The sequence below is a fragment of the Pongo abelii genome, chromosome X, assembly GCF_028885655.2.
Source record: "Pongo abelii isolate AG06213 chromosome X, NHGRI_mPonAbe1-v2.0_pri, whole genome shotgun sequence".
NCBI lineage: Eukaryota > Metazoa > Chordata > Mammalia > Primates > Hominidae > Pongo > Pongo abelii.
In genome coordinates, this window is record NC_072008.2 from 18,666,208 (window position 1) to 18,690,714 (window position 24,507).

The window sequence follows — 24,507 nt, forward strand, 5'->3', positions numbered from 1 at the left end:
CATAGATGGATTTTAGTTTGATTACCCCAACCTTGAGTAACTCGGAGGGGATATTAGAGAAGCATGTTCTCGATCTTCCTTCTTTAGGAAACTGCTGGTGTTCCTGTGCTTCAGCAGCTGCAGCTACCTTAGCATTCTAACAGTCACAGAACACCACTGCTCTGGCTCAGCCCCAACTTGCAGAACACCTGGACCTTTGTCCCCTCCCAATCCTCTAAGCTACTTTGGGATGTCCCCGATTGCATCTCAGACATTCCCCCACTGCCAGGTGACATCCACTGTCATGCTCTTTTCCCTGTAAGTACCCAGTTCCCTGTTGACCGCCTTGGTGTGAGCCAGGTAATTCGCTGCTTGTGCCACAGTTGGCCTTTCCTACTGCTGGTTCTTGTCTTCTCATAGGCAGTATCTCTCTTGGTCCTAATCTGTGTTCCAGTGTTCTCCAACAGCTTTCTGGCTAAAGTAGAATACTTCATTTATGTAACCAGTTCACAAGGGAGTGTTGACTCTGTGCTCCCAGTTTGTTACGGATACTCGGGTGCTACAAAGCCCTTGCTTTTAAGTCATTCCCTTTTCTTTAAACTCAGTTTGAGTTGGGGGTTGGGAAAGCGGGCTGGGATAGAAAATAATCTGAGGAAACATTCCTGGCTCTACATTTAGAATCTTCCCTCTCCCTTTGGAATCCATTCAGCCTTTTTCCTCCTGCATGCCTTGCTTAGAGAGCCTTTCTTCTAGAGGGCGTATCTAGTAGGCTTCCGTGCCCCCATCTCCACACTCCATTTTCCTCCTTCTCACACTGAAAGACGTGTCTAATCCTGAGGGTCACACAGCTCTCAAGCTAGGATTCTGGCCCTTACCCAAAAGCTTGTGGCTACATGTGTTTTAGACTTCATAATTTTTGGATTTTAGAATGGATGTGTGGCATGTTATAATGCACAGCACCCAGTAATCAAGTAGTATTTCTATAGCACAACATATGAATGTTCATATTAGATTGGATAAACAAAGACATTAAGTAGTCTCCTGTCAGTTCAGGTGTTACCTCTCAGTGAATTTGCCCCAAACTTAGAAAAAGCTTTCAGTTTTTAGACTGTGTTTTGGATTTTGGACTTGCAGATGAGGGATTATGAACCTGTATCCTGGTACATATATGCAAAAACATGGTAGTTAGGATTTCCCGGGTAAATCTAAAGGTATAATAAAAACTCGTTTAAATAGAAATATTATTTTCATCACTTCCGTGCCAATTAATCCATTAGAGTTAATATGACTTTTGTCCTTCCTCCATAACCTCGGAGATTATCATGAATGAAGTTGATGGTATGGAAGAGGGTCTATTGGTTCAGCATAAGTTCTCCATCCCAGAACAGCTACACCATCTGGGATGGACAGATGGACATGCCACAGGGAGGACAGCAGGAACCTACAGCAGCTGCTGTTCAGAGAGAAGATTAGACACTCTCAGAATTCCCTGCAACTTGGCTGTGACTTGAATTGTGGATGCTTGGCGCATGACCCCTGCTCCCTGAGGTGACTCATGCAGCCTGAGGAATAAAATGCTCTTTTAGGCCAAAGTTTCAGGCCATCCTTAAAAACATCAGCTACTACAGATGCTGGCTGCATAGAGGTTCCTCTGCACACTGACACTTGTGATTCCTTATGGCCCTTTTAATCTCTTTCCTTCCTTGTATAGAGTGTTATAGTTCAAATGACGATGGATGCATATGTTGTATCTGTAAGTGTGTTTTTATACATACACGTAGTGAAAGAAGTATAAGAAAATTTTTATACATACACATAGTAAAGGAGTGTAAGAAAATATAAGCAGGAAGTCAAGTTTGTGCTGATCAAGTAAACCCTTTCTTCGATTTTCTTATTCTTGATCCTTTCAACAAGAAAACGTGTTATTTAATATTCCATTCTTGGACTTCTTATGCAGAAGTACCCAAAGTGGAAGGTGAAATTGGGATGTTTTCAGTGTTCTTGGAATTCTTTGAATAGTAGCTTGAAAGTTTTCATTTTAGTCTCTTCACCATTGTTTACATTCTAGAAAATGAAGAAGTCAAAGAAACGACTTTACGAGAGCTTAAAATGCTTCGGACTCTCAAGCAGGAAAACATTGTGGAGTTGAAGGAAGCATTTCGTCGGAGGGGAAAGTTGTACTTGGTGTTTGAGTATGTTGAAAAAGTAAGTCGTTAATTGTCAATGTGCACATTTGCCCGATTCTTTTATTTAAGGCTGTTTCTGACATTATTTAAGAAAGTACTATTATCTAATATGGCTTATCAATGTACTCATAATCTGAGAACTTTAAAAATGAAAGTGTTGTTAATAATCATTAGAAATTCTGAAATATATTTAAGAATTTTGTACAATTAAACTGTATAGAGATAATCATAAGTTTAAACAATATACTGATTTGGCTTCTGAAGTCTTAAACTCTATGTTCAACAAGTAATTTTTAGACTTGACTTAACTAAGCCTAAACTGAGGGAGAAACTGGTAAACTGACAGTGATGGTACAGGCTGGAAGAGGCCGTATAAGATACCACACTGAATCAGACCTAGGCTGGGGAATGAGTGGGCCCAGGAAGCAGCTTATGTGAACTGCCAGTGCTTTGGCTTTATTTGAGGGAAGCAGCTGTGCCAGGAGGCCTAAGGTGAGGCTTGAGGTGGTAGATGAGACCGTAAGTCAGTAATTGCAAGCATCGGAAAAAGAAAGAAAAGCATGCATTGTTTGAGCTGTCTACACTTGCCTTAGCTTGTATTGAAAAATGTTCAACTTGTTGATGACAATTTTAATAACATGACCTAAGGGCAAATGTATGTTACAGTAATCAATAATGTGTGCCTAGAAATTTCTTGGAGAGGGGCCTGGTGCAGTGGCTCACACCTGTAATCCCAGCACTTTGGGAGGCTGAGGCAGGCAGATCACTTGAGCCTCAGGAGTTTGATAATAGCCTGAGCAACATAGTGAGACCCTGTCTCTAAAGAAAAAGAAAAAGAGAAATTTCTTGGAGAGCAGCTGACCTACAGCAGTTGTTATGGTCAAAAACTTAAACAGATAAACACTTTAACAATAGTAGAAGAAACTGGAGCGGGGCAAACCTTTAAGCAAGTTTTCTTGTGAGTAAATAGGTGGCTCCTGCCAATTCCTATGCTGTTGTCCAAAGAAGGTTGAAGCGGGAGAGGTTTATGTTTGCTGCAGGTCTATACCCAGGTGCTTGCTATACCATAAATGACAGAGTATCAACATTGTCATAACCAAATGGAAAGCAGTATTGCCAGGGTAACTGACCAGTAATGTGGCTTTGAATGTATTCAGCCTTTACAAATTGTTTTTTGAATTAAAAAAAAAATACATATAATAATTTCCTTACTAGAAAAACTGGAACGGTACTAGAAGGTTCTTTGTAATCTTAAACCACTGCTTTATGTTCCTTTTCCAGAATCTGTTTTAAGTTTCTTTTTCTGTGTCAATTTATACATTCCTCTAAGGTACCTTCCACACCAAAATAAAACTGAAAGTTGTTTTTTTAAAAAAAAGTTCTATTAAAAAAAAAAAGGATTGCTATATTAGGATTCCAGGGGAAACCAGATGCTCTTTATTTTTTAAAAACTTTTTAGAGATGGGGTCTCACTATGTTGCCTAGGCTGGAGTGTAGTGGCTATTCACAGGTATGATTATAGCACACTGCAGCCTCAAACTCCTGGGCTCAAGCAAATCTTTCACATCAGCCTCCTGAGTCGCTAGGACTACAGGCGCACGCCACCATGCCTGGCTGCTTTTTATTTTTTCATTATCATAAATAATCATGCAGTTTGTAGTTTTCACTACCAAATAAGAAAATGTTGACATCTCTTTTAGTTTATCCTTTTTATTTCTGTTCTATTCATGGTAGATGTTCATTATTAATAATAATTTAATATAACAAATGGAGAAGTCACCTCTGTGTATCTGTTTCCTCACTGGGAAAGGCAATTTTGTGTGTCTGAGATCTCCCTGCTGGTAAATGGCTGAGCTGCTACTAGAACTCCAGTCTTCTGACAGTCAGGCCTGAGATTCTTCCCCCGACCCTGTGGTTCTTAGGTAGAACGTGACTGTCACATCTGCCTCATTAGTGGCAGTGCGTCATAATTGACAGTGAGTCTCAGGAGAGCAAGGAGAAAGTTCTGTAAGGGATAAGGGGCTGGTAACAGAGACCCAGGATTACAGAGGCTTAAAATAGAAGTTTCTTTCGCCCTCACATATTAAATACAAAGGTAGGGCAGTACAGGACTAGTGTGGCAGCTCTGCTCCACCACACCAAGGTGTGACCCTTGTCCTCAAGGTCAGGATAGAGTTCCAGCTGTCATATCCCATTGGCCAGGACATAGTTGCATGACCACATTAGCTGCAAGGCAGAAGAGAAATGTACTCTTCGTTCTGGGCAGGTAGGCCTCCACTTGAAAATTGTGTTCCTGCGGAGTAAGGGAAGACTGGATACTGGAGGACAATATCTCTGCCACTGAGGAATTTAGAATAGAATATGAAACAAGAGATACAATTTGTTTTCTATATTACAAAGCCTTCTTATTCCACCTGTGCATTTGGGACCACCTATGAATTTGTTAATTGAAAAAGAGAATTCAAATGGAGAATCAAAAAACGATGCATACATACTTAAAATGTTTATTTTAATTGGAAACATAAATACTGTATGTATTCATTTACCACGCTATAAAGGTAGGGTCAAGGCCTTTTGCCTATCGCTCTTCTGAAGTTCTGATTGGTCTTTTTTACATACATCATACTCGTAATGCATCTTTAAGGTAAAGCAAATGTGCAAAAACATCTGCAAAGGAATCTCAGTGCAGAATCCTTCATTGGACATGCTTATCCCCACTAGCACCCATTCCTTGCCAGTGTTTTGTAGTTGTCTCACATTTGATTAGATGGCAATAAGTTTAGTGGCTTTTGATTTATTAAGCCTTTCTAAAGTATTCAACTTTGTTTTCTTATAAACGGCAACTCTTTTTTTAAAAAAACATTATTTCATTTGTTTATATGGTATTTAATTATATTAAAATAACAAGTGCATCTGTTATAAATAGGCATGGGAGTAAATACAACTGATTCTTGATAGGTATACAACTTGACTGGTGGGAACAAAACTGTGAGGCCAAATTAGAGCAGTGATTTTCTAACTGGTCTTATGGCCCCTTCACACTCTGAAAATTATTGGGAACCCTAAGAGCTTTTTATTTATGTGTATTTTATCTATTGTGTTTCTCATATTAGTCATGACTGAGCAATATAAAAATATTAGTTCATTTTAAAATAACAATAAACGTATTGCGTGTTAACATAGATAAGTTTGTATGTCAGTTATTCTTTCAAGTAAAAAATGGCATTCCACATAAAAAGCAGCTCATTCAGCTTGCATCTCAGTCCTCTAAGTGCTTTTCCTCAGGACAACCATTGGACAGATGGTGCATGTGCAGCAGAAGGCCTTTATGTGCAGTCTGCCATTTTATCATGCAGATTCCAAAAAAGACATGTACTCAAGAATTGAAATTTAGTCAAAGTAATATTTTGTACTGCTTCATCAAGGATGTCCTTAACTAAAATGTCTGTTTTCTTTTTTAAAGGCAAGGTTTAATTGGATTAAAGAATCCAATGCCTTGATTCATGCTGAGGTGCCAGCAGTTTACCCATTGTTGCTTTGTACCATTAGTGTAAATGCCAACACAGTGAAAAAGGCAAACATCACAATCTTATTATGAATATAGTTTTGACTTCATGGGCCCTCCGCAAGGTCTGAGACCCCACAGATCCACATGTTACACTTTGAGAACTGCTGTCCTGGATGGTTGCTTACAAATAATAAGCTATGATTGTACCATGGGCCTTGTACTTTACAGTGGGAAAGGAGAATGGTTAATCTGGGAATTCAATAGAGACTGGCTAAGTGGAATTTCTACATAATAAAAAATTTTGCATGAATTTTAGTTATAATGGTCTCTGACTTCAAATTAAGGTTTTTGAATATTGAATTGTAGGGGGTCTGTGACTCTTTATTTCAATAGTATTTTCTGGCCTGTTTGAATTTTTGTACTAAATGTATTGATCGTTTTTAATTTTAGAGATCTTTTTTTTTCTACTAAGAATATTTCCCGGATCTTCCAGGTGTATTTTCAAGGCTTGATTTTTATCACAAGATTCTGTTGCAGAGATACAGCACACTGTGTTTAAAAAGACTCTTTCCCCCCTTTATACATTACAGTGTCATATTTCTACTTTGTATTGCTTTTCTCTTCTAATTATTCTAAAATAATGCCTGAAAATCTTTAGGGAGAGTGAAAAGTATACAGGGTTATTATTTGGGGTAGCATTAAGGAATAGTAAAAATGGAATTCCTCATAAAAGAAAGCCCCAATTTTAATGCTGATTCAGCATGAGAAAGTTGTAGATAGAAAGCAAAACAATAAAAAAAATGCTCTGTATTGGATGAATTATTCTAGACGCTTTGTAAAATTGTTAATACATAATTTACGGGCCTACCTAATTTGGGAAATAATGGCTCTATTTAATTTTTAGAATATGCTCGAATTGCTGGAAGAAATGCCAAATGGAGTTCCACCTGAGAAAGTAAAAAGCTACATCTATCAGCTAATCAAGGCTATTCACTGGTGCCATAAGAATGATATTGTCCATCGAGGTGAGTATGAGATTTTTAAAATGGAAAATATTAAAACATCAAATAAAGTTAAGAGTATTTCACATGTTACTGTCTTTAAGAATATTTTCATAAGCATTGGCATTGCCATTTAAATTAAATATATTTTGAAAGTACAAGACATGAGAAATATTTGCTCTCCAAATCTCCTTTTCTATCACCAAAAGGATGGATTACAAATTTATTTGGATATTGTGGTGAGATCTTTACATTTGTATAACTATTATAGATCCACTCCCAACTGTAGAAATGCCTAGTGATATAAGAGAACTCAACAAATGTGAACTTTGAAACTTACTTGGGGATAGGAGAAGAGCAAAATGTTGATCTCTATAGCCTTGGTCCTGCAGGTAGACCAGGTAATGTGAAACAACTCTGAATCAGGCTTTATATAGGTGGTTCCTAAGTCACTGGCCCCTGTTGGCGCTCATGTCTCATTCCTTCTTACACCAACAATCTCCAGTATGTATCTTCACCTCCTAATTTTCCCTACCCCTTAGTGAAAAGTGTCCATTGTCTGCAGTTGCAGGCATGATCAACCTTGCATAAAGGTCATAATTATACTCCCATAAACTGTTTTGTCCTTTACTGCCATGAAGTGGGTGGTTTATAGCAATGAAAGGGAAATTACTTGCTCAGCATCAACTTTGACTCTACACCCATTATCTTCTCCTGATAATCTTTCTTGCATTGGAGAGTTTTACAGTAGTGGGACACAAATTGATACAACAGTGACCCTAAATATTTATTTAAAAAATTGCAGTATCTACTTTTTGTCTTTGGATTAGCAGATAAAAGAATGCTACATTTTAATTTACCTATATACAAATGCACAAGGATATCACTTTAAAAATATTCTCACTTGTGAGAATAGTTTAAAGGTCATATGAAGAATGCCATCATCTTTTATTCCTAGAAACAGTTTATATTTCTCTTGCATTTGACTCTCATAGCAGTTACCTTATCAAGATTGTTGGTAGCATGGGTAGATCTCCATGTCAACTGGACATCCAGTGTCTAGGGTAATGATTCTAGTAACAGTCTATACTGTAGTTTGGGGATATTAATGAGGAGCTGAGTTAGGTGCATTTCCATCATGATACTGTGATTTGATTACATGCATAGTGAATCAGTGGTTGCAAATTAATGGTAGAAACCATGATTTGAAATCTACAGATTTCACTACCTCTGCCCTTTCTCCATTTGCATCTCTACCATATGATATAGATCATGGGTATTCTACTTTAAAAATACAATTGTGAGATGCCTCCCAAGGAGAGAATTCAAACATTTTCTGTGAATTTCTGCTTAACTCCCACCACATCTTCATAACATCCATGGAAAAAATTAGAAATCTTAATTTGATTCATCCAGTATGGCTTCAGCATTAGACATTGATAATTGTGAACCATGCAGAAAAGCTAAAGAGACGTAAATATAGAAATTATGTAGAAGAATGTAACAGAAAGCATGTCTTGTATTTCTTTTCCAGTAAATATAATGCTAGCTACTTATTCTCATGTATTTTTAAAGTATCTTGTGGGTGTAAACATTTTATATTTCTATCTCCAAAAATTTGTATTACTAGTATTTTATGAAGTAATAATAGGTTTTTGAAATGTGTGGGCCTATATTTAATTATTCTTAAAATTCTTTCAGAGATCCAACTAATCCTTTTAATACTTAAAGAGGAAAAAAATATTTTTGAAGTTGTGGTCTGCATGTTTCTGAAAAAGAAATTCATTGAAACTTTTATGTACCAGCATAAAATGTGTTACTTTTCTTTTTGCTGCCACAGTTTGCTATTCAAATTACTCTAGATATTTCTAATTAGATGCTATTACAGTGATCTAACAGTGTCAATCAGGAGAACGTAGAACATTTTTACTAATTTTTTTTTATCTTGACACTCCAGATATAAAACCAGAAAATCTCTTAATCAGCCACAATGATGTCCTAAAACTGTGTGACTTTGGTAAGTTAAAAAGAAATTAAGTCCTGGTACTTACAGAATTAATTTATTGTAACACATAGGTAGCTTTTAAAGGAATATTAAAAGTAATTGTCATGTTTTGACTTAAATTGGTAGAGGAACATTCTTTTGAGTCATATGTTGAAAAATTGATTGCTGGAGGAGTACTGCTCTCTTCAGAGTATTGTCTATTTTTAAAATTTTATCATGGTTTTTGTTTAATCAGAACTAATTCAAAGCAAATACACCCATATGCCCAATATCTAATGACTTCACAAAAATTTTTTTTAATGTTGATAGTTGTTCCAGGTTTAATCATGAACACTAAAATATTCCTCTGTAAATACACATAAGTATTTTGTATATGCAATTGTTATGTATCTATAAAGTCAAAAGACATTTTTAGAACATTTTCATTTGTTCCCTCTAAATGTTCAATGAATGGGGTTAGTAATTTATAATATTACAGCTTTTGATTGAATGTATAGGGAAATTTTTTTCGTCGTACTCTCTCCTAGTAGAAAATTGTCTGTGTCTCACATGTAGATAACTCTGTATTAAGCTCTATTAAACATTTAAATTAAAATAATTCAGAAAAAATTTTAGATTGTATGTTAGGGTCATGGGTCACTTTTTAAAATAATAGTTTTGCCAAACCTGTATGCTGAAAAATAAACACTTGATTTTTTAAATGTCTTTTTTCATATATTTAAATATAATCACAAATACAATGTAAACCTCCACATATAACTAAGAATCCATCTCCTTATAAGGAAAAATTAGATTAGATTAGTGCATAGGAGATGAATTACACAAGCAAGAAATAGAGGCATTGTCAAAATTTGCTTCGTAGAATGACCCATTTTGTCCAATGTAACAATTGGAAGCATATGTAGCTATTGTCACTCAGTATTTTCAAAGATTTTGAATTTGATTAACTTGTTTGCCTGAGAAAAAATGTTTTACAGGACTTAATTTTCTTCATATTTTATGATAAGGAATGGTATGTAAAAGAGTCTATGTCCTAAATTTATAAAGAATGTACTTAGGAAAAAGGAAATATTGAATACTGGATCTGAAAGATTTTAATTGTGGCATTTTTAGCGTTTTGTTAGGATTATGATTTTCAGGAACAGCATCTGTTTCTGATTTCCTGTCCATAATTGTGATTACTACCCAAAGCAGAGACTTAAGTTACTGAAAATATAAAGCAAGTTATAAATATAAAAGAATGCCTATAGAATGGTTAGTCGTAGGAAGAGTACTCCTGGTCTGGCATTATTTCTCAGAGAAAAGACTGTTGTAAATGGTCAGGAAGTTCCTCCTGGCAGCACCACATGCGGTATCCTGTGTCCTGTGTATCCCTAGCAAGGACTTCCTAATTGCTTCCCCTCCCAGAGTACGCACTCCTTGGTCTGACTTGAAGAACCCCATTCAAAAATACAAATATTTCTTCAAAGCGTGTCTTATGAAGAAACATTGATTATCTGAAGTTAGGGGTTTTGTTTTATGCTGGGATTGTTTTTATTTTTTACCGTTTCATTTTAAGAAACGCTATTTTCCATGTCTCAAAACTGACGTACACCTTATTTTTACTCTTAATTTTAATGTTCTGATTCTCTATGACTATTCATAGTGAACCTATGTTGTGTTTGGTGAGTTAGATGGGTGATTAACTTATCCTCCTACCTTATTTTGTGGCTTTGCAGTAGCCCTAAAACCTTTTCAAAGGGTGGGGGTAAAAGTAGTGGTAGAGTCTGTAATTGGTAACTAAGATACCCCTAATATGCTCAGTCATTAGGAGATGATAGTAATTTTGGCCTGCTTTGTTTCCGTCACTGTTCATGTAAAGGCTAGAATTGCTCAGCAACAGTACATATGCAAATACTGTGTAAGTGCCACATAGCAAAATTAATGACTGTCTACAATATGCTAGTTTGACTTTGATTTTGATTTCTAGCTTTTGTGGGGACTTTATTTCATTTTTTTCCTAAGGTTTGCATTTATTGGGAGAGCTGATTTAAAAGTATGCTCTGAATAATTATAAAAGCATGGGATGACTTCGAAAACACGGTTTTCTTTAGCATAGTGAAGAGACTGGTTTTGTAGTGAATACATTGTATGTCTTTCAATTGACATGGAACACTCTACTAACTTTTTAAGATAACAAGGATATTATTAATAAATAGCCCATGCAAGAACAGTCATTACATTCTTTTGATGTTGTTTAAAGTATTACTAGCGCTGAAATATTTTGCCAACATGAATTATTATTTCTTTTTCAAAGTTACAACTTTGGACTTTACTATCTTTCAGGTTTTGCTCGTAATCTGTCAGAAGGCAATAATGCTAATTACACAGAGTACGTTGCCACCAGATGGTATCGGTCCCCAGAACTCTTACTTGGGTGAGTTACCATCCCAAAATAGAATGACATTTCCACATCTGCTGATTCTATTGTCATTTGCTTTGAGTTCATCTATGGAAAATAAGAACTTAAGTTAATTAAATGTGTCAGTTACATATTGCAGTATAACAAACTACCTAAAACTTAATGGTATGAAACAAGCACTTTTTTGTTTGCTCACAATTCTGGGTGTGGGGGAATCACCAGTTTGAGTTCAGCTGGGTGGTTCTTCTACTGGTCTCTCTTGGAGTCACTCATGAAGTTATAGTCAGCTGGTAGGTCATCTGGGAGCTGGTTAGTTTAGGGGTCTCAGCTGGATCAGACCGTCTCTGATCCCTGGAAACTTATCCTCCAGTAAGCTATTCCAAGTTTCTAAGTGTGATAGTTGGAGAATTCTGTGCTATAAGAGGGTAAGCCCCAAAGCAACAGTAGCTTTCAAGCCTTTTTTTGTATGGCTTTTGCCTCATTGGCCAAAGCATGTTACATGACCAACCCCTGATTCATGCTATGGAGAAATAAATTCCACCTCTTGATGGGGCAAGTGGCAGAGCCATATTATAAAATGGTATATGTATGGAAATGGAAGAAATTAATTGTAGCCATCTTTGCTAATAAACTTCCACATTAAGAATGTGAGTATCCACACAGTTTGACATTCTGGCTTATCTATTTGTTCATTTATTAATTCATCAAATACTTATCAAGTATCTCTTATGTCCAACCACTTTGCCAGGTACATAGAGTAGATATTGAACCAGACTGAGCACAGTGGCTCACGTCTGTAATCCCAGCACTTTGGGAGGCCAAAGCCAGCAGATCGCTTGAGCTCAGGAGTCAAGACCAGCCCGGGCAACATGGTGAAACCCGGTCTCTACAAAAAAATACAAAAATTAGCTAGGCATGGTGATACCTGCCTGTAATCCCATCTACTTGGGAGGCTAAGGCAGGAGAGTCACTTGAGTCCAGGAGGCAGAGGTTGCAGTGAGCTGATATCCCACCACTGCACTCCAACCTGGGCATCAGAGCAAGACTCCATCACACACACACAAAAAAACCCCAAAAAACAAAAAAATGAACCAATTGCCATTTTTGTTCTGAACAGTGTAAATCCTGTTTGATGATAAATGGCTATTCAAACTAGCACTGCATTGGTGATTTTCTCAGTAACATCTCTACATTCATCTACTTTGTGGCCACCCTTTAACTTTCAATGCTCTTTCATTCATCTGTTAACACCAGAAAAAGGTCTTCTGATAAGGTTCTTTTCTTTTTAGTACATTTTAACTTTAAAGCCTAAGAATGAGCCTGTAGTTCTCATTAATAATTCTCTACCTACCCTAGTTGTAGGATTATTTTCCCTAGATTGTATTTCCTTCTTTGGGACCACCCAAAAACAGACAATTTATACTCCACAAATAAAATTAGATATAATGATGACAAGTGCGCAAATTATATTTCTTTAATTTAGCGTGCATACGTGTATCTGGGGGACATGAGGAATTTAATTTTTAAAAATGCTTTTTATATAATAGCAATATAAGTTTCTGGATTTTTTTTCTGAAGAGCATGATGACATGTTTAAGTTACTGACTGAGGGTTTATTTTGATATTAACTACTTATTTTCCAGTGTCTACCAACCGTCTAGTAGTAATTCTTGATTCATTGCTGACCTAAAGCATGTAAGAATCATTGACATTAGTTTTTGAAAGCTTTACTATTTTTTTAAAATCAAAAGCTTGCTTTATCCTGAAAAACAAAGATGCTTAGTCACTTTATTATCTCTTCCATTGTGTAGGCAGAGTTTAGAGTTTTTATGCTAATTTTTAATCTTAGAATTAGGATTGATTTTCTTTGTGTTTGTCTATATTTCTTCCATGTACCTTTTGGACTCATTGGGATGCATAGTCCATTTTCTTTTGGGAGAATTGAATTTACTGGACACTTTACTAATGGAGAAATGAGTATGAAGTAGATCATTCTTAGAACCCCATCTGAGGACTCAAGTGTAGTAGAAGGGCTTGTTATAATATGGTGGTGTCTGTAACATGGCCCCAAAAAGTTTATTTTGAGGACAGCCTTATTGTGAATCTTCAGAGAGTATTTGCTGCTTAATAATACCTGTAGAAAAACTGGAGTTATGTTTAGAGATGTGTGGTAGCTGCTAAAAGTATGGGGACAATGTAACTAAATTAGTGCTAAAATGAATATTGCTAATTAAGTGATTGTCAAGTACTAGTTGGAGAGCCGTATTTGTAAAAATCCTTTTGAAATCAGGTATTTGGTTATACATTAAGAATTTAAATTTTATATATTCTCAAGGCTTTGTCCTTGACATTCAGAATCATTCCAGCTGCATAAATTATTCAAATCAGATGACAGAAGAAAAATAGCTTGTAGTGAGTATGTGGAAATTTTCCATAAGTTTCTCCATCTAGCACTATGGAACAAATTTTCTCTTTCTCAAACAGACACGAAAGAAAGATCAGTATCTTGCCCTGCCCAACAAACTTACCAAAAAGATCTAAATGAAGTTTCCTTGTGTGGTTCTTAGGTTGATATGGGAAGGAAATGAGATAAATGAAATATTGACTTATTATTGCAATGATTTGTTATCCTAGAAGTTTGTTCTGTATAATGTTAACAGTCCTTTGATTTAAAAGTTTCACTACTATATCATTTTAGCATTCCAAAATTTCTTTCCATATTCTTTTTCAGATATTTTCTTTTGGCTTTCCCTTCTTAAAGCTTGGATTATTTATGTTGGAAATGTGTGTGAGCATGCACGCGTGTGTGTGTGGTTTCTTAATTTGCTATAAATTTAACCCTCTAGATATAAAGCTGTTTTGAGGATACCTAGATTTTCATATACAACCTCCATTTATTAATAACAGCAACACTCCTAAAGCCCTCTGGTAAACTCACACCCTAGAAGAAGCTATAAACCCCTAAATGAATTGGAAAATGTTTTGAGGGAAATAGCTGCCATAAAGCTCTATATACATAGGTTACATATATTATATTCAAATAAATAATATAGTAGATCTTAGCACAATCTTAGTCATCAGAAACTGTGATGCTGAGTAATGGAAGGTTAAATAATATTCAGTGTTAAGGAAACACATAAGTCAGTACATAGTAAATTTTAATAGATTGAACTCATAAAATGGATAAGATGTATCTTTTTGACATTTAGAGAGCTAAAGGATAATTATTTGTCTTAGAAAATACAATTATTTGGAAGCATTTCATTCCCCAAGTGAGGTGTTACTTGCCAGATATGTATACTGTATTAGGGTTTATTAAGCCATTCACATTTAAGATATATATTTATATCTATTTATGTGAATAAATTTCAAATTAGTGTATACTAACTAAATTGTTATTAAATTGATGGCTTTATTAGCCTAGGTTTATTCACTTGTGTTCTGATGATTTGCTTTTCAGCCTTCTTTTCACATGGAACTTTTTAATTTCATAAATATACAAGTGTGCTGCACATTATAAATTTGTTCACAATAATTTGGAAATTATCAAAACATTATATTTTTTCAGTTGCCAAAACAATCTCTTCCTTTATTTTTCAGCGCTCCCTATGGAAAGTCCGTAGACATGTGGTCGGTGGGCTGTATTCTTGGGGAGCTTAGCGATGGACAGCCTTTATTTCCTGGAGAAAGTGAAATTGACCAACTTTTTACTATTCAGAAGGTGCTAGGACCACTTCCATCTGAGCAGATGAAGCTTTTCTACAGTAATCCTCGCTTCCATGGGCTCCGGGTAAGAGGTTTTGCTGAAACCCAAAATGGAATCAATACTGCAGTATTTGAGTCATTGTTCATTGCACAATGGAATGCTAAACTATCCTTTGAATACTATTTCCTTTCCCATTACAGTGTTTATAATCCCTATTATAATATTTTATTTCCGAATTTTTTAATAGTACTTGTGAATTTAAAAAGTGGTTAGAATTCAAATTCTAATCTTTTTTCTAATTTTTAAGTTCCAGTTTTTCAAAATCTTTTTTAGTGTGTACATTTTTATACACTAAACTTTGGTTATCTTAGATTGTTTCTTTATCCAAAATATTAAGCATCCCCCAAATATACCAAATGTATGAATGTTGAGCAAACATATTTGTAGTGATTTGAGGAGAGCCCTGAAAACTTGGATTCCCCAGATTTGAAGGTTCTTGTTTTAGTAGATGTTTCTGGTCCACTGACGGTGAAACATCAAATCTTCTTTTCAAATTAGTGTATTGTCTTGGGACCATACATGGTGGCTCATTCCTGTAATCCCAGCACTTTAGGAGGCCAAGTTGGGTGGATCACTTAAGGCCAGGAGTTCGAGACCAGCCTGGCCAACTTTGTGAAACCCCATCTCTACAAAAAATACAAAAGTTAGCCGGGCATGGAGGCGCACACCTGTAGTCCCAGCTACTCGGGAGGTAGAGGCAGGAGAATTGCTTGAACCCAAGAGGCAGAGGTTGCAGTGAGCCGAGATCATGCCACTGCACTCCAGCCTGGGTGACAGAGTGAGACTCTGTCTCAAAAACAACAACAACAACAACTAGTGTATTGTCTTGGGCAGCTTTTCCTAGACTTAACAACTTTGTACAAAACTTTTCTGAGAATATGTGAAATAGTGTCTTAGAAAGTATAAACTTTCCCCAAATGAGGAGGAGTCACCTTATTAGAGTGCCCAGTGAGTTATAGGCTACTTCTTCCACCTACCCTAAAAACAACTTTTTTTCAGCCAGTTTTTTTTTTATTATACTTTAAGTTCTAGGGTACATGTGCACAACATGCAGGTTTGTTACATATGTATACATGTGCCGTGTTGGTGTGTTGGTGTGCTGTACCCATTAACTTGTAATTTACATTAGGTATATCTCCTAATGCTATTTTTCCCCCCTCCCCCCACCCCACGACAGGCCCCAGTGTGTGATGTTCCCCATCCTGTGTCCAAGTGTTCTCATTGTTCAATTCCCACCTATGAGTGAGAACATGCAGTGTTTGGTTTTCTGTCCTTGCGATAGTTTGCGGAGAATGATGGTTTCTAGCTTCATCCATGTCCCTACAAAGGACATGAACTCATCCTTTTTTATGGCTGCATAGTATTCCATGGTGTATATGTGCCACATTTTCTTAATCCAGTCTATCATTGATGGACATTTGGGTTGGTTCCAAGTCTTTGCTATTGTGAATAGTGCTGCAGTAAACATACATGTGCATGTGTCTTTATAGCAGCATGATTTATAATCCTTTATATACCCGGTAATGGGATGGCTGGGTCAAATGGTATTTCTAGTTCTAGATCCTTGAGGAATCACCACACTGTCTTCCACAATGGTTGAACTAGTTTACAGTCCCACCAACAGTGTAAAAGTGTTCCTATTTCTCCACATCCTCTCCAGCACCTGTTGTTTCCTGACTTTTTAATGATCGCCATTCTAACTGGTGTGAGATGGTATCTCATTGTGGTTTTGATTTGCATTTCTCTGATGGCCAGTGATGATGAGCATTTTTTCATGTGTCTGTTGGTTGCATAAATGTCTTCTTTTGAGAAGTGTCTGTTCATATCCTTTGCCCACTTTTTGATGGGGTTGTTTGATTTTTTCCTGTAAATTTGTTTAAGTTCTTTATAGATTCTGGATATGAGCCCTTTGTCAGATGAGTAGATTGTAAAAATTTTCTCCCATTCTGTAGGTTGCCTGTTCACTCTGATGGTAGTTTTTTTTTGCTGTGCAGAAGCTCTTTAGTTTAATTAGATCCCATTTGTCAATTTTGGCTTTTGTTGCCATTGCTTTTGGTGTTTTAGTCATGAAGTCCTTGCCCATGCCTGTGTCCTGAATAGTATTGCCTAGGTTTTCTTCTAGGGTTTTTATGGTTTTAGGTCTAACATTAAGTCTTTAATCCATCTTCAGCCACTTTTTTGGGCCAGCATGGCAATTGCTGGTCATTGTGGGAACTATAAAATAATCTCCCCACCATTTCTTTCCTTTCTCTGAAATGCATAATTCTCAAACCATGTTACCTTGCCATTTACAAAGCACTTTGTTTTTTTCTTTTGGCTTTCTAGCCCCCAGTTAATTTCCCTTTAGAGACCACCACTGCTCAAACCTAAGTGCCCAACCGTCCAGATCCTTCTAGGCTCAGAGAATGTGAGCGAAATGAATGGACAGAGGCATGCCAGTATCTCTTTTATCTCCTGCTTTTTGTCAGCCTTTCACATCTGTCTGAGTTACCTCAGGCAAGTTTGTTGTTTCTCCTTTTATTTTTGCTGTTGTAAGCCAGAAATTTGCCAGCTATGACCAGTAATTGGGGCGCCAACAGTATATGTGGTTCAGCAGGTTAGCTCAACATTTTTGAACATTTGTCATACTAGGTGTTGGAAATATGACAATAAATAGGACTTGTCCCCAGTCTAGAAGAAAGAAAAATCTATTATACTCAGAAATAAAGTTAGTCATAATTAATGAATTGCATTTTCACTGAGAATCAATCTAAACTCCTTGCTGTAGCCTATGAGACCTTGCCTGACCTCATCTCGTACCTATCTCCATTCCCCCCATTCTCCAGATTCTCAGCACACTTACCTTTTTTGTTCTTGGCTTCCATAAACATTCCAGGGTTTTTCCACTTTCATCAACTTGGGACCCATGGCTGCTTCTCCTGGCAAGGTGCTTCCCTCGTGTGATCCCTTCTCATTCTGTCAATCTCAAAGAGTGCCCCTTTCTCTGGCCACCCAACGTACCACCCTCACCTCCATCCTAGTCTTTCTCTCCCACAGCATCCTTTTTCTATCATAGAACTTACCACAGTATGGAATTATTTTGTCTGTTTCTTTACTTGTTAATTGTTAACTATCTAGTCCTCCCACACTAGAATATAAGTTTCTCAAGGGCAGAAATCAACTGTTTTATCACATCACAGATGTGTTTCCAGCATTTAACACAGAAACTACCATATCCAGTAAGTACTCACTACATATCTGAGAAGTGATTAACCAGTCTGTGGCATCAGCATTCAAGCTCAACTGTATTTCTTTTCTCTCCATCTCTCATGCTTCTTTTACCCTTTTACCTTTACCTCACCTTTGACCACCACCCCCAAATAGTTCCCCCAATCTTTCTCTTTTCACTTTAGCCTTCTCACATTTCTCAAACCACACAATTCTCTTTTTTGTTTAGAAACCTCTACAAGGTTACTGATAAAGTTTAAACTCTTTAAGGTAGCTTTAAAAACCCCTTCTTAGTTCTCCAGCTTCATTTCTGCCTCCCCGCTGGCCCAGTTTGTGCTCTTTGGCCACATTGAACCTCTCTCCATTTCCTTGACATATTGCTTTTATAGTCTGCATTTCCATCTCTATAATGCTCCCAACACTCACCCCTCTTTCTTCTCCTCCTCCTTCCTCCCCTAGACTCAGGCCAAATGTCCTCCCTCCGTGAAGACCTTCTAGACTATTCGAGAGGAAACTGGTGACCTTATAACACTCTGGTTATATCTCTTTTGTAGCACCCATTGCATTCTCCTTTAAGTAGCTGTTTGCAAATATGTGAACTGTTATGTTCACCATTATATTTGCAGCACACCTAGAATAGTGCCTGCTAGGCTGAATAGTGTTGAATGATTAAATATTTGACCTCAGGATTTTAACATTAACTGCTGGAACATTAAGTCTGGTTTGCTGGCTGACTTGTTCTTGGCCTGGTTAATGAGGCTCTATGCTGGATTCTCTGAAGAGAGTATAAACAGATCTGACATGCTGCTTGGCCTTAATAACTTACAAACTAGCTGAAGAATTAAGACTTTCATCCATGAAATAATTAGAAAACAATACAATTTATAAGAAAGCGTGGTATATAATAAAGTACTGCATTGTTTACCTCATTGTACGGTTTTCTAATGTATCTCCATATGGTTTAGACCATGAGAGTGTCAAATATTCTGGAAAGTTAGAAATCATCATTGGGGATTCATTAGAGAATGCTTTATGAAGCATTTGACATTTGAAATGGATATTGAAGAACGAGGAGCATTTGGATTAGATAGGCCACACAAAGGATATCTCTTTCTCGTTTGTCTGTGGTCCTGTTTGTTCATAGTCTTCTTCCCTAAACAATATTGTCTATAAAATTCTAGACAGCGTGTGATAATGCTGCTTACAAACATCCTTCAGGGAAATTGCTGCCTCCATCACACTTTGACTTTTATAAACCTTAATACTTTACATTTTAGTCTGAAAGTGTTTGTGGTGTTTTAACTAAATTAGTTTAATCTCTTTGGAGGCTTGACAATATCTTTTGAGAGAGAAATTTTCTTTCATGAAGTTATTTGAAAATGTCTATGACAGATAGCTAAGTACATGGGACATGTAAACTGCGTCTCCCGTGCACCATGGACTCACCAGTAACCAGTCCAGTGTGATGTGCATTTGGATTTAGTTGTGTAGAGACAGGAAAATCTACAAGATGTTGCTATAGTGGTTTGCATTATTGGGATAAAGTAACAATTGATGCCCCATAGTATAGGGCCTAGGCTCTGGAGTTAGACTGCTGGGGTTCAGGGCCTGGCTCCATATTTACTATTTTGAATGATGCCAGGAAGTTATTTCACCATCCTGTGCCTCTGTTTCTTCTCATGTAAAATGATGATAACCAAAAGACTGCCTGATTGGATTGGTGTAAAGATGAAATATTATTTGTAAAATGTCTAGACCAGAACCTCACACATAGTGCTCAGCAAAGAGGCATTCTCATTGCATTGGATTGGATTGGATTGGCCAAGTGATTCAGGAAGAGACAAGACTGATTGAGATATACTTTAAACTTCTATGCATGAGTTTTGGCTATTTGTTGAATTATTTCATATTAGAATGGTAGGTCTCATTCAAACGCATGTAAATTAATTCTTTGAAGTTAGGAGTTTGCTTGGTCATTTTTTATTATAATATTTGTAATACCTTTTGACTTTCAGCATTAATTTTCTTATCAATGAAATTTCACTCCTAGAAAAAATAAGGGGGTATCTGGTAGCATAAGATAGACCTCATACGCAAAATATTAACATATACTGGTATAGGGTCTTTTATCACAGCATGGTAGGTGTCTTTCTCTTTGGGCTGATATTTAATGCTCCAGTAACATCAAAGGGAACCTCTGTACTTCCCTTAGGAGAGGCTCCTAGGTTTAGAAAGAGTGTGGGTTTGGATCACAAGACTGGGTGCAAATACTAGTTCTACTGCTGTTTAATTATGTAACTTGCCTTGAACCAGTTATTTGAACTTTCTGATTGTCACCTTCTTCATCTCTAAAATAAGAATAATATATCCAAAATGCCTCGCATAACATCACTTCCCTCAGAAATCAGTTTTAGGTTATTGTCTGTGCATCTGTATTGAGTTCATGTTATTCCTTCTACTCCTCAATCTAGAAGGTGCTGTCCTACTTTTCTCTGTCTTCACATTTTTCATATTTTTCAAAACCCAGTTCAGATATTACCTATGAGTTCTTTCTTCCACAGCCATAAACCATCTTGGTCTTTCCTTTCTCTGAGCTTCAATTAGAATTTATGGTTGCACAGTTTAACATTGATTGCTTTCCCAACCAGACAGCAGATTCCTCAAGAGCAGGGTTTGGGTCTTACCTGTATTTTTTGTCTCCTGCTATCCAGAGCATGGTGTGGAGATGATGTCATAATCACTCCTTAAATATCTTGTTTGAAATTTTACTATATAATTAGTCCTCCCATTTACTTATTTAGCATGTTTAGGGATTTCGGTACTTAGAAATGCTTGTATGTTGGTATAGAGGAAGTAACGTGTGGAAGCAGACTAGCCCTGACATTTGGGAGGGAGTACATGGCATTGGGCTCTGCCAGTCATATTACGCAATACTTTAACATCCACTAGATATTGCAGAATGTGAGTTCGCAGAGGAAAGAACAAAAAGCACATCTAAATAAACTTGACCCCTTCCCCTCATTTTATTTAAAAATGCATTTATTAATCTAGGAATCTGTTTGTCTTCGGTTCCAACTTTAAAAAAGGAAGAATTTGAAAACAGGTCATTATAAGAGCATATTAAAAGCGATGACAGAATGTGTGTCTGAATTCACTCTCTACTTCTGTGACCTTTTAGGTACTGGCCACTTACTTTTTCTCTATTTTTACTTCTATGTTTTCAAAAGTAAATGGTATGTTGTTGTTAAAAAGCTATAAGGATTCTATCTGATGTCTTATCATATCCTTTCTGCTAGACTCTCCATTACTATCAGTAATTAAGAATCATGTGTATAAGCAAACAAATTATGTATACACTGTATTAGAACTGAATTGTTTATAATCAGATGATATTCTATTTTACTACATAATTAGTTCAAATTTTTATATTTTAGTTTGTTTCACATGCCTTAGTATTGTCTGCCTAGATTTAAGTATCATCTTTTACCTGTGAGTTTTCCTATTATTTGACACCCAGTCGTATTAATCCATATAAAAATACATAGACGGCTGGGTGTGGTGGCTCATGCCTGTAATCCCAGCACTTTGGGAGGCTGAGGCGGGCAGATCACAAGGTCAGGAGTTCGAGGCCAGCCTGGCCAACATAGTGAAACCCCATCTCTACTAAAAATACAAAAAATTAGCCGGGCATGGTGGCAGGTGCCTGTAATCCCAGCTACTCAGGAGGCTAAAGCAGGAGAATCGTATGAACCCGGGAGGCAGAGGTTGCAGTGAGCCCAGATCGCACCATTGCATTCCAGCCTGGGCAACAGCACGAAACTCCGTCTCAAAAACAAAAAAAAAAAATACATAGACAACAAAAGTAATATATAAGTATGAATTTGACTGAGATTGGCATTTTTGCTTATCTGCTCCCTTCTGCAACACACACAAGCACGTGCACACACATGTCCTTCCCCAAATGTTAACATTCCCTTTGTGTGTGTCTCACAGTTTCCAGCTGTTAACCATCCTCAGTCCTTGGAAAGAAGATACCTTGGAATTTTGAATAGTGTTCTACTTGACCTAATGAAGGTAAGGCAAATTGATGTTATCTTTATAAAATGTCTTTTGGTTTGTGGATTCTTTTGTGTCTACATGTGACCATAGCCTGCTTTTATGAATGAAATTTTAGGAGATGTGGAATGGCAAATAATGGGGAACTATGTCATATTAAAAGGCATGTAACTTATTTGAAATTACAATGGGATCTGGTATTGTCACAGTCCATCTAGACAGAATCATGAGATCCCTAAATGACATTCTTAAAATGGACAGAATAATAAAAATCTGTTAGCACGCAAGAGCTGTTCAAGCATAAGGTTTTAAAACAAATCTTAAAATCAATGTTGAAAGAAGAAATTCAACAATTTTTTCTGAAATGGTATTTGAAGCCTCCCATCGCCTACACAGATTTGATCAGTGAATCTAATTTTTCTCTTTTTCTAACTTGGCCTCTTCTCTCCCAGACTCTTTCTGGCTCTACTTTAGACGTATCAGGATCATTGCTAATGCTGTGGCCTGAGTGTTCTTCCTTATGCTACCCTCCCTGTCCGGAAGGCTTCCTGCTCTATACTCTAAAAGCATTCTCAAATTTCTTTATTCAAGTTTATTTTTTTTTTCTCCAGTTGACAGTTGGCTCCTTGAGTGGGAACTGTTTTTCATATTTCTCCAGCTTACTGCAGCCAGAAGTGCATAAGCAAGTGTTGGTTGTTTGATAGTAGACCTTCAAAGAACACTTATTAATGGATCAATTTTATTTTATGCCCAGTCAGTCAACTGTCAAAATCAGTAGAGGTTACACTGTGCATAGAGCCTTTAAAAGGCATACTTAGCACAGTCGGAAATTTCTGAGTGGCATTCTCAGAACTTTGCCGTGCTTTAAACTATGTTAATCTGTGTTCCAGGGAACATAGTGTACATAGGTGTGGGGGTGGAGGTGGGGGAGGAGGGTGTGACGTTTCGGAAAGGCCACATACCATACAACCTTTTGTAGAGATGCACAATATTCATTAATCTATAAAGGCTTTCAGAAATATCACAATAAAGAAGCATTTCTGTCTTACCCAATATTTTCCAAATTTAATTAAATACTGAATACTGTTTTTTATAAAACTCTAAAGCTCTAGTGTTCTTCTGAATGCAGATTGAGAAATGCTACTGGCAAAAAAGAACCCTCAAAACCTTTTGTTTAATTAGGCATAAATTATGACTTAAATCAGGTAGGTTTTGTCAATACACTTTTTCACACAGTCAGTCCTCATGGATTGGGACCTCAGTAATTTGGTAACTTCTAAAATGTGAATAGAATAAAGTAGGAACATGGAATTAAATACAATTTCATGTTTTCTGCCTTTCATCTTTCTTTAGTTAAAAATAATTGAATGTTTTTGTTAAATCATTACCAAATATAATTGCCAAGCATCAGTGTGGTACCTGATTAAAAGCTAGCACAAATAAAAGTAGAAAGATTACCCAAATCATCCTGTACTTCTGCCAGTTTAGAAGTTAAACATTCAAATTCCTATTTATTTAATACGTTTACCATCAGATTTCTTTAAGTAAATATTTTTATTGACATGTCCTTTCAGAAGGTGCGCAAATTATATCTATATGTCAGTTACTTTTTATAATGTAAACATATTAGTGTAACTCTACCCAGATGTAGATAGAGAAAATTACTAACACCCTGGAAGCCTTCTTATGCCCCCTTCCAGGCTTTATGCCACCCCACCCCCCTCAGAAACCAGTTCTGACTTCGGTCACCAAAGATTAGTATTGCCTTGTTATTATCAAATGTTGTATAAATAGAATCATTCCTTCTGTTTTTTAGCTTTTTTTGAAAATGAATTTGAAAAATGAAAAATACCAATTATCCCTTCTTTGAATATTTCAAAGAGAAATATTCTCTTTGCCATTCTCTAAAGCTGCCGTGTTAATTTTGTCCACATGTAAGTACCTAAAATGGCCATCTCATCCTGTCAGCCAATTTAGTGGGGGTACAAGTCACCAGAATTAATTCAAGCCCCTAATAACCTTAAGACTAGCGGTAGTAATTATATTGGCTCTATTTTAGTCTTAAAAAACGTTTTCCCTCCAAGTACTGAACTTAAAAGTTGATGAAACTTTTAAAAAAAGTAAAAGAAGAAACTTTAAAACCAAAAAATTAGACTTGAGGCTCTTTGCTGATACAGAATGATTTTTTTTTTTTTTTTTTTTTTTTTTTTTTTTGAGACAGAGTTTCACTCTTGTTGTCCAGACTGGAGTGCAATGGCGCGATCTCGGCTCACTGCAACCTCCACCTCCCAGGTTCAGGCGATTCTCCTACCTCAGCCTCCTGAGTAGCTGGGATTACGGGCATGAGCCACCACGCCCAGCTAATTTTGTATTTTTAGTAGAGACGGGTTTTCACCAT

The 24,507-nt window shown here is 36.6% G+C and overlaps 1 protein-coding gene across 4 annotated transcripts in view; it reads left to right on the forward strand.

The window, feature by feature from the left end:
* CDKL5 (cyclin dependent kinase like 5) overlaps nucleotides 1-24,507 on the forward strand; it is a 227,453-nt gene that overhangs the window by 146,950 nt on the left and 55,996 nt on the right. For all 4 annotated transcript variants that reach the window (XM_024240950.3, XM_054544372.2, XM_054544373.2 and 1 more), the window contains 6 exons: nucleotides 2,048-2,184; nucleotides 6,578-6,698; nucleotides 8,632-8,691; nucleotides 11,005-11,095; nucleotides 14,681-14,870; nucleotides 22,047-22,127. In XM_024240950.3, coding sequence (XP_024096718.2) covers nucleotides 2,048-2,184; nucleotides 6,578-6,698; nucleotides 8,632-8,691; nucleotides 11,005-11,095; nucleotides 14,681-14,870; nucleotides 22,047-22,127 — 680 coding nt within the window. The remainder of the gene's footprint in view (nucleotides 1-2,047; nucleotides 2,185-6,577; nucleotides 6,699-8,631; nucleotides 8,692-11,004; nucleotides 11,096-14,680; nucleotides 14,871-22,046; nucleotides 22,128-24,507) is intronic.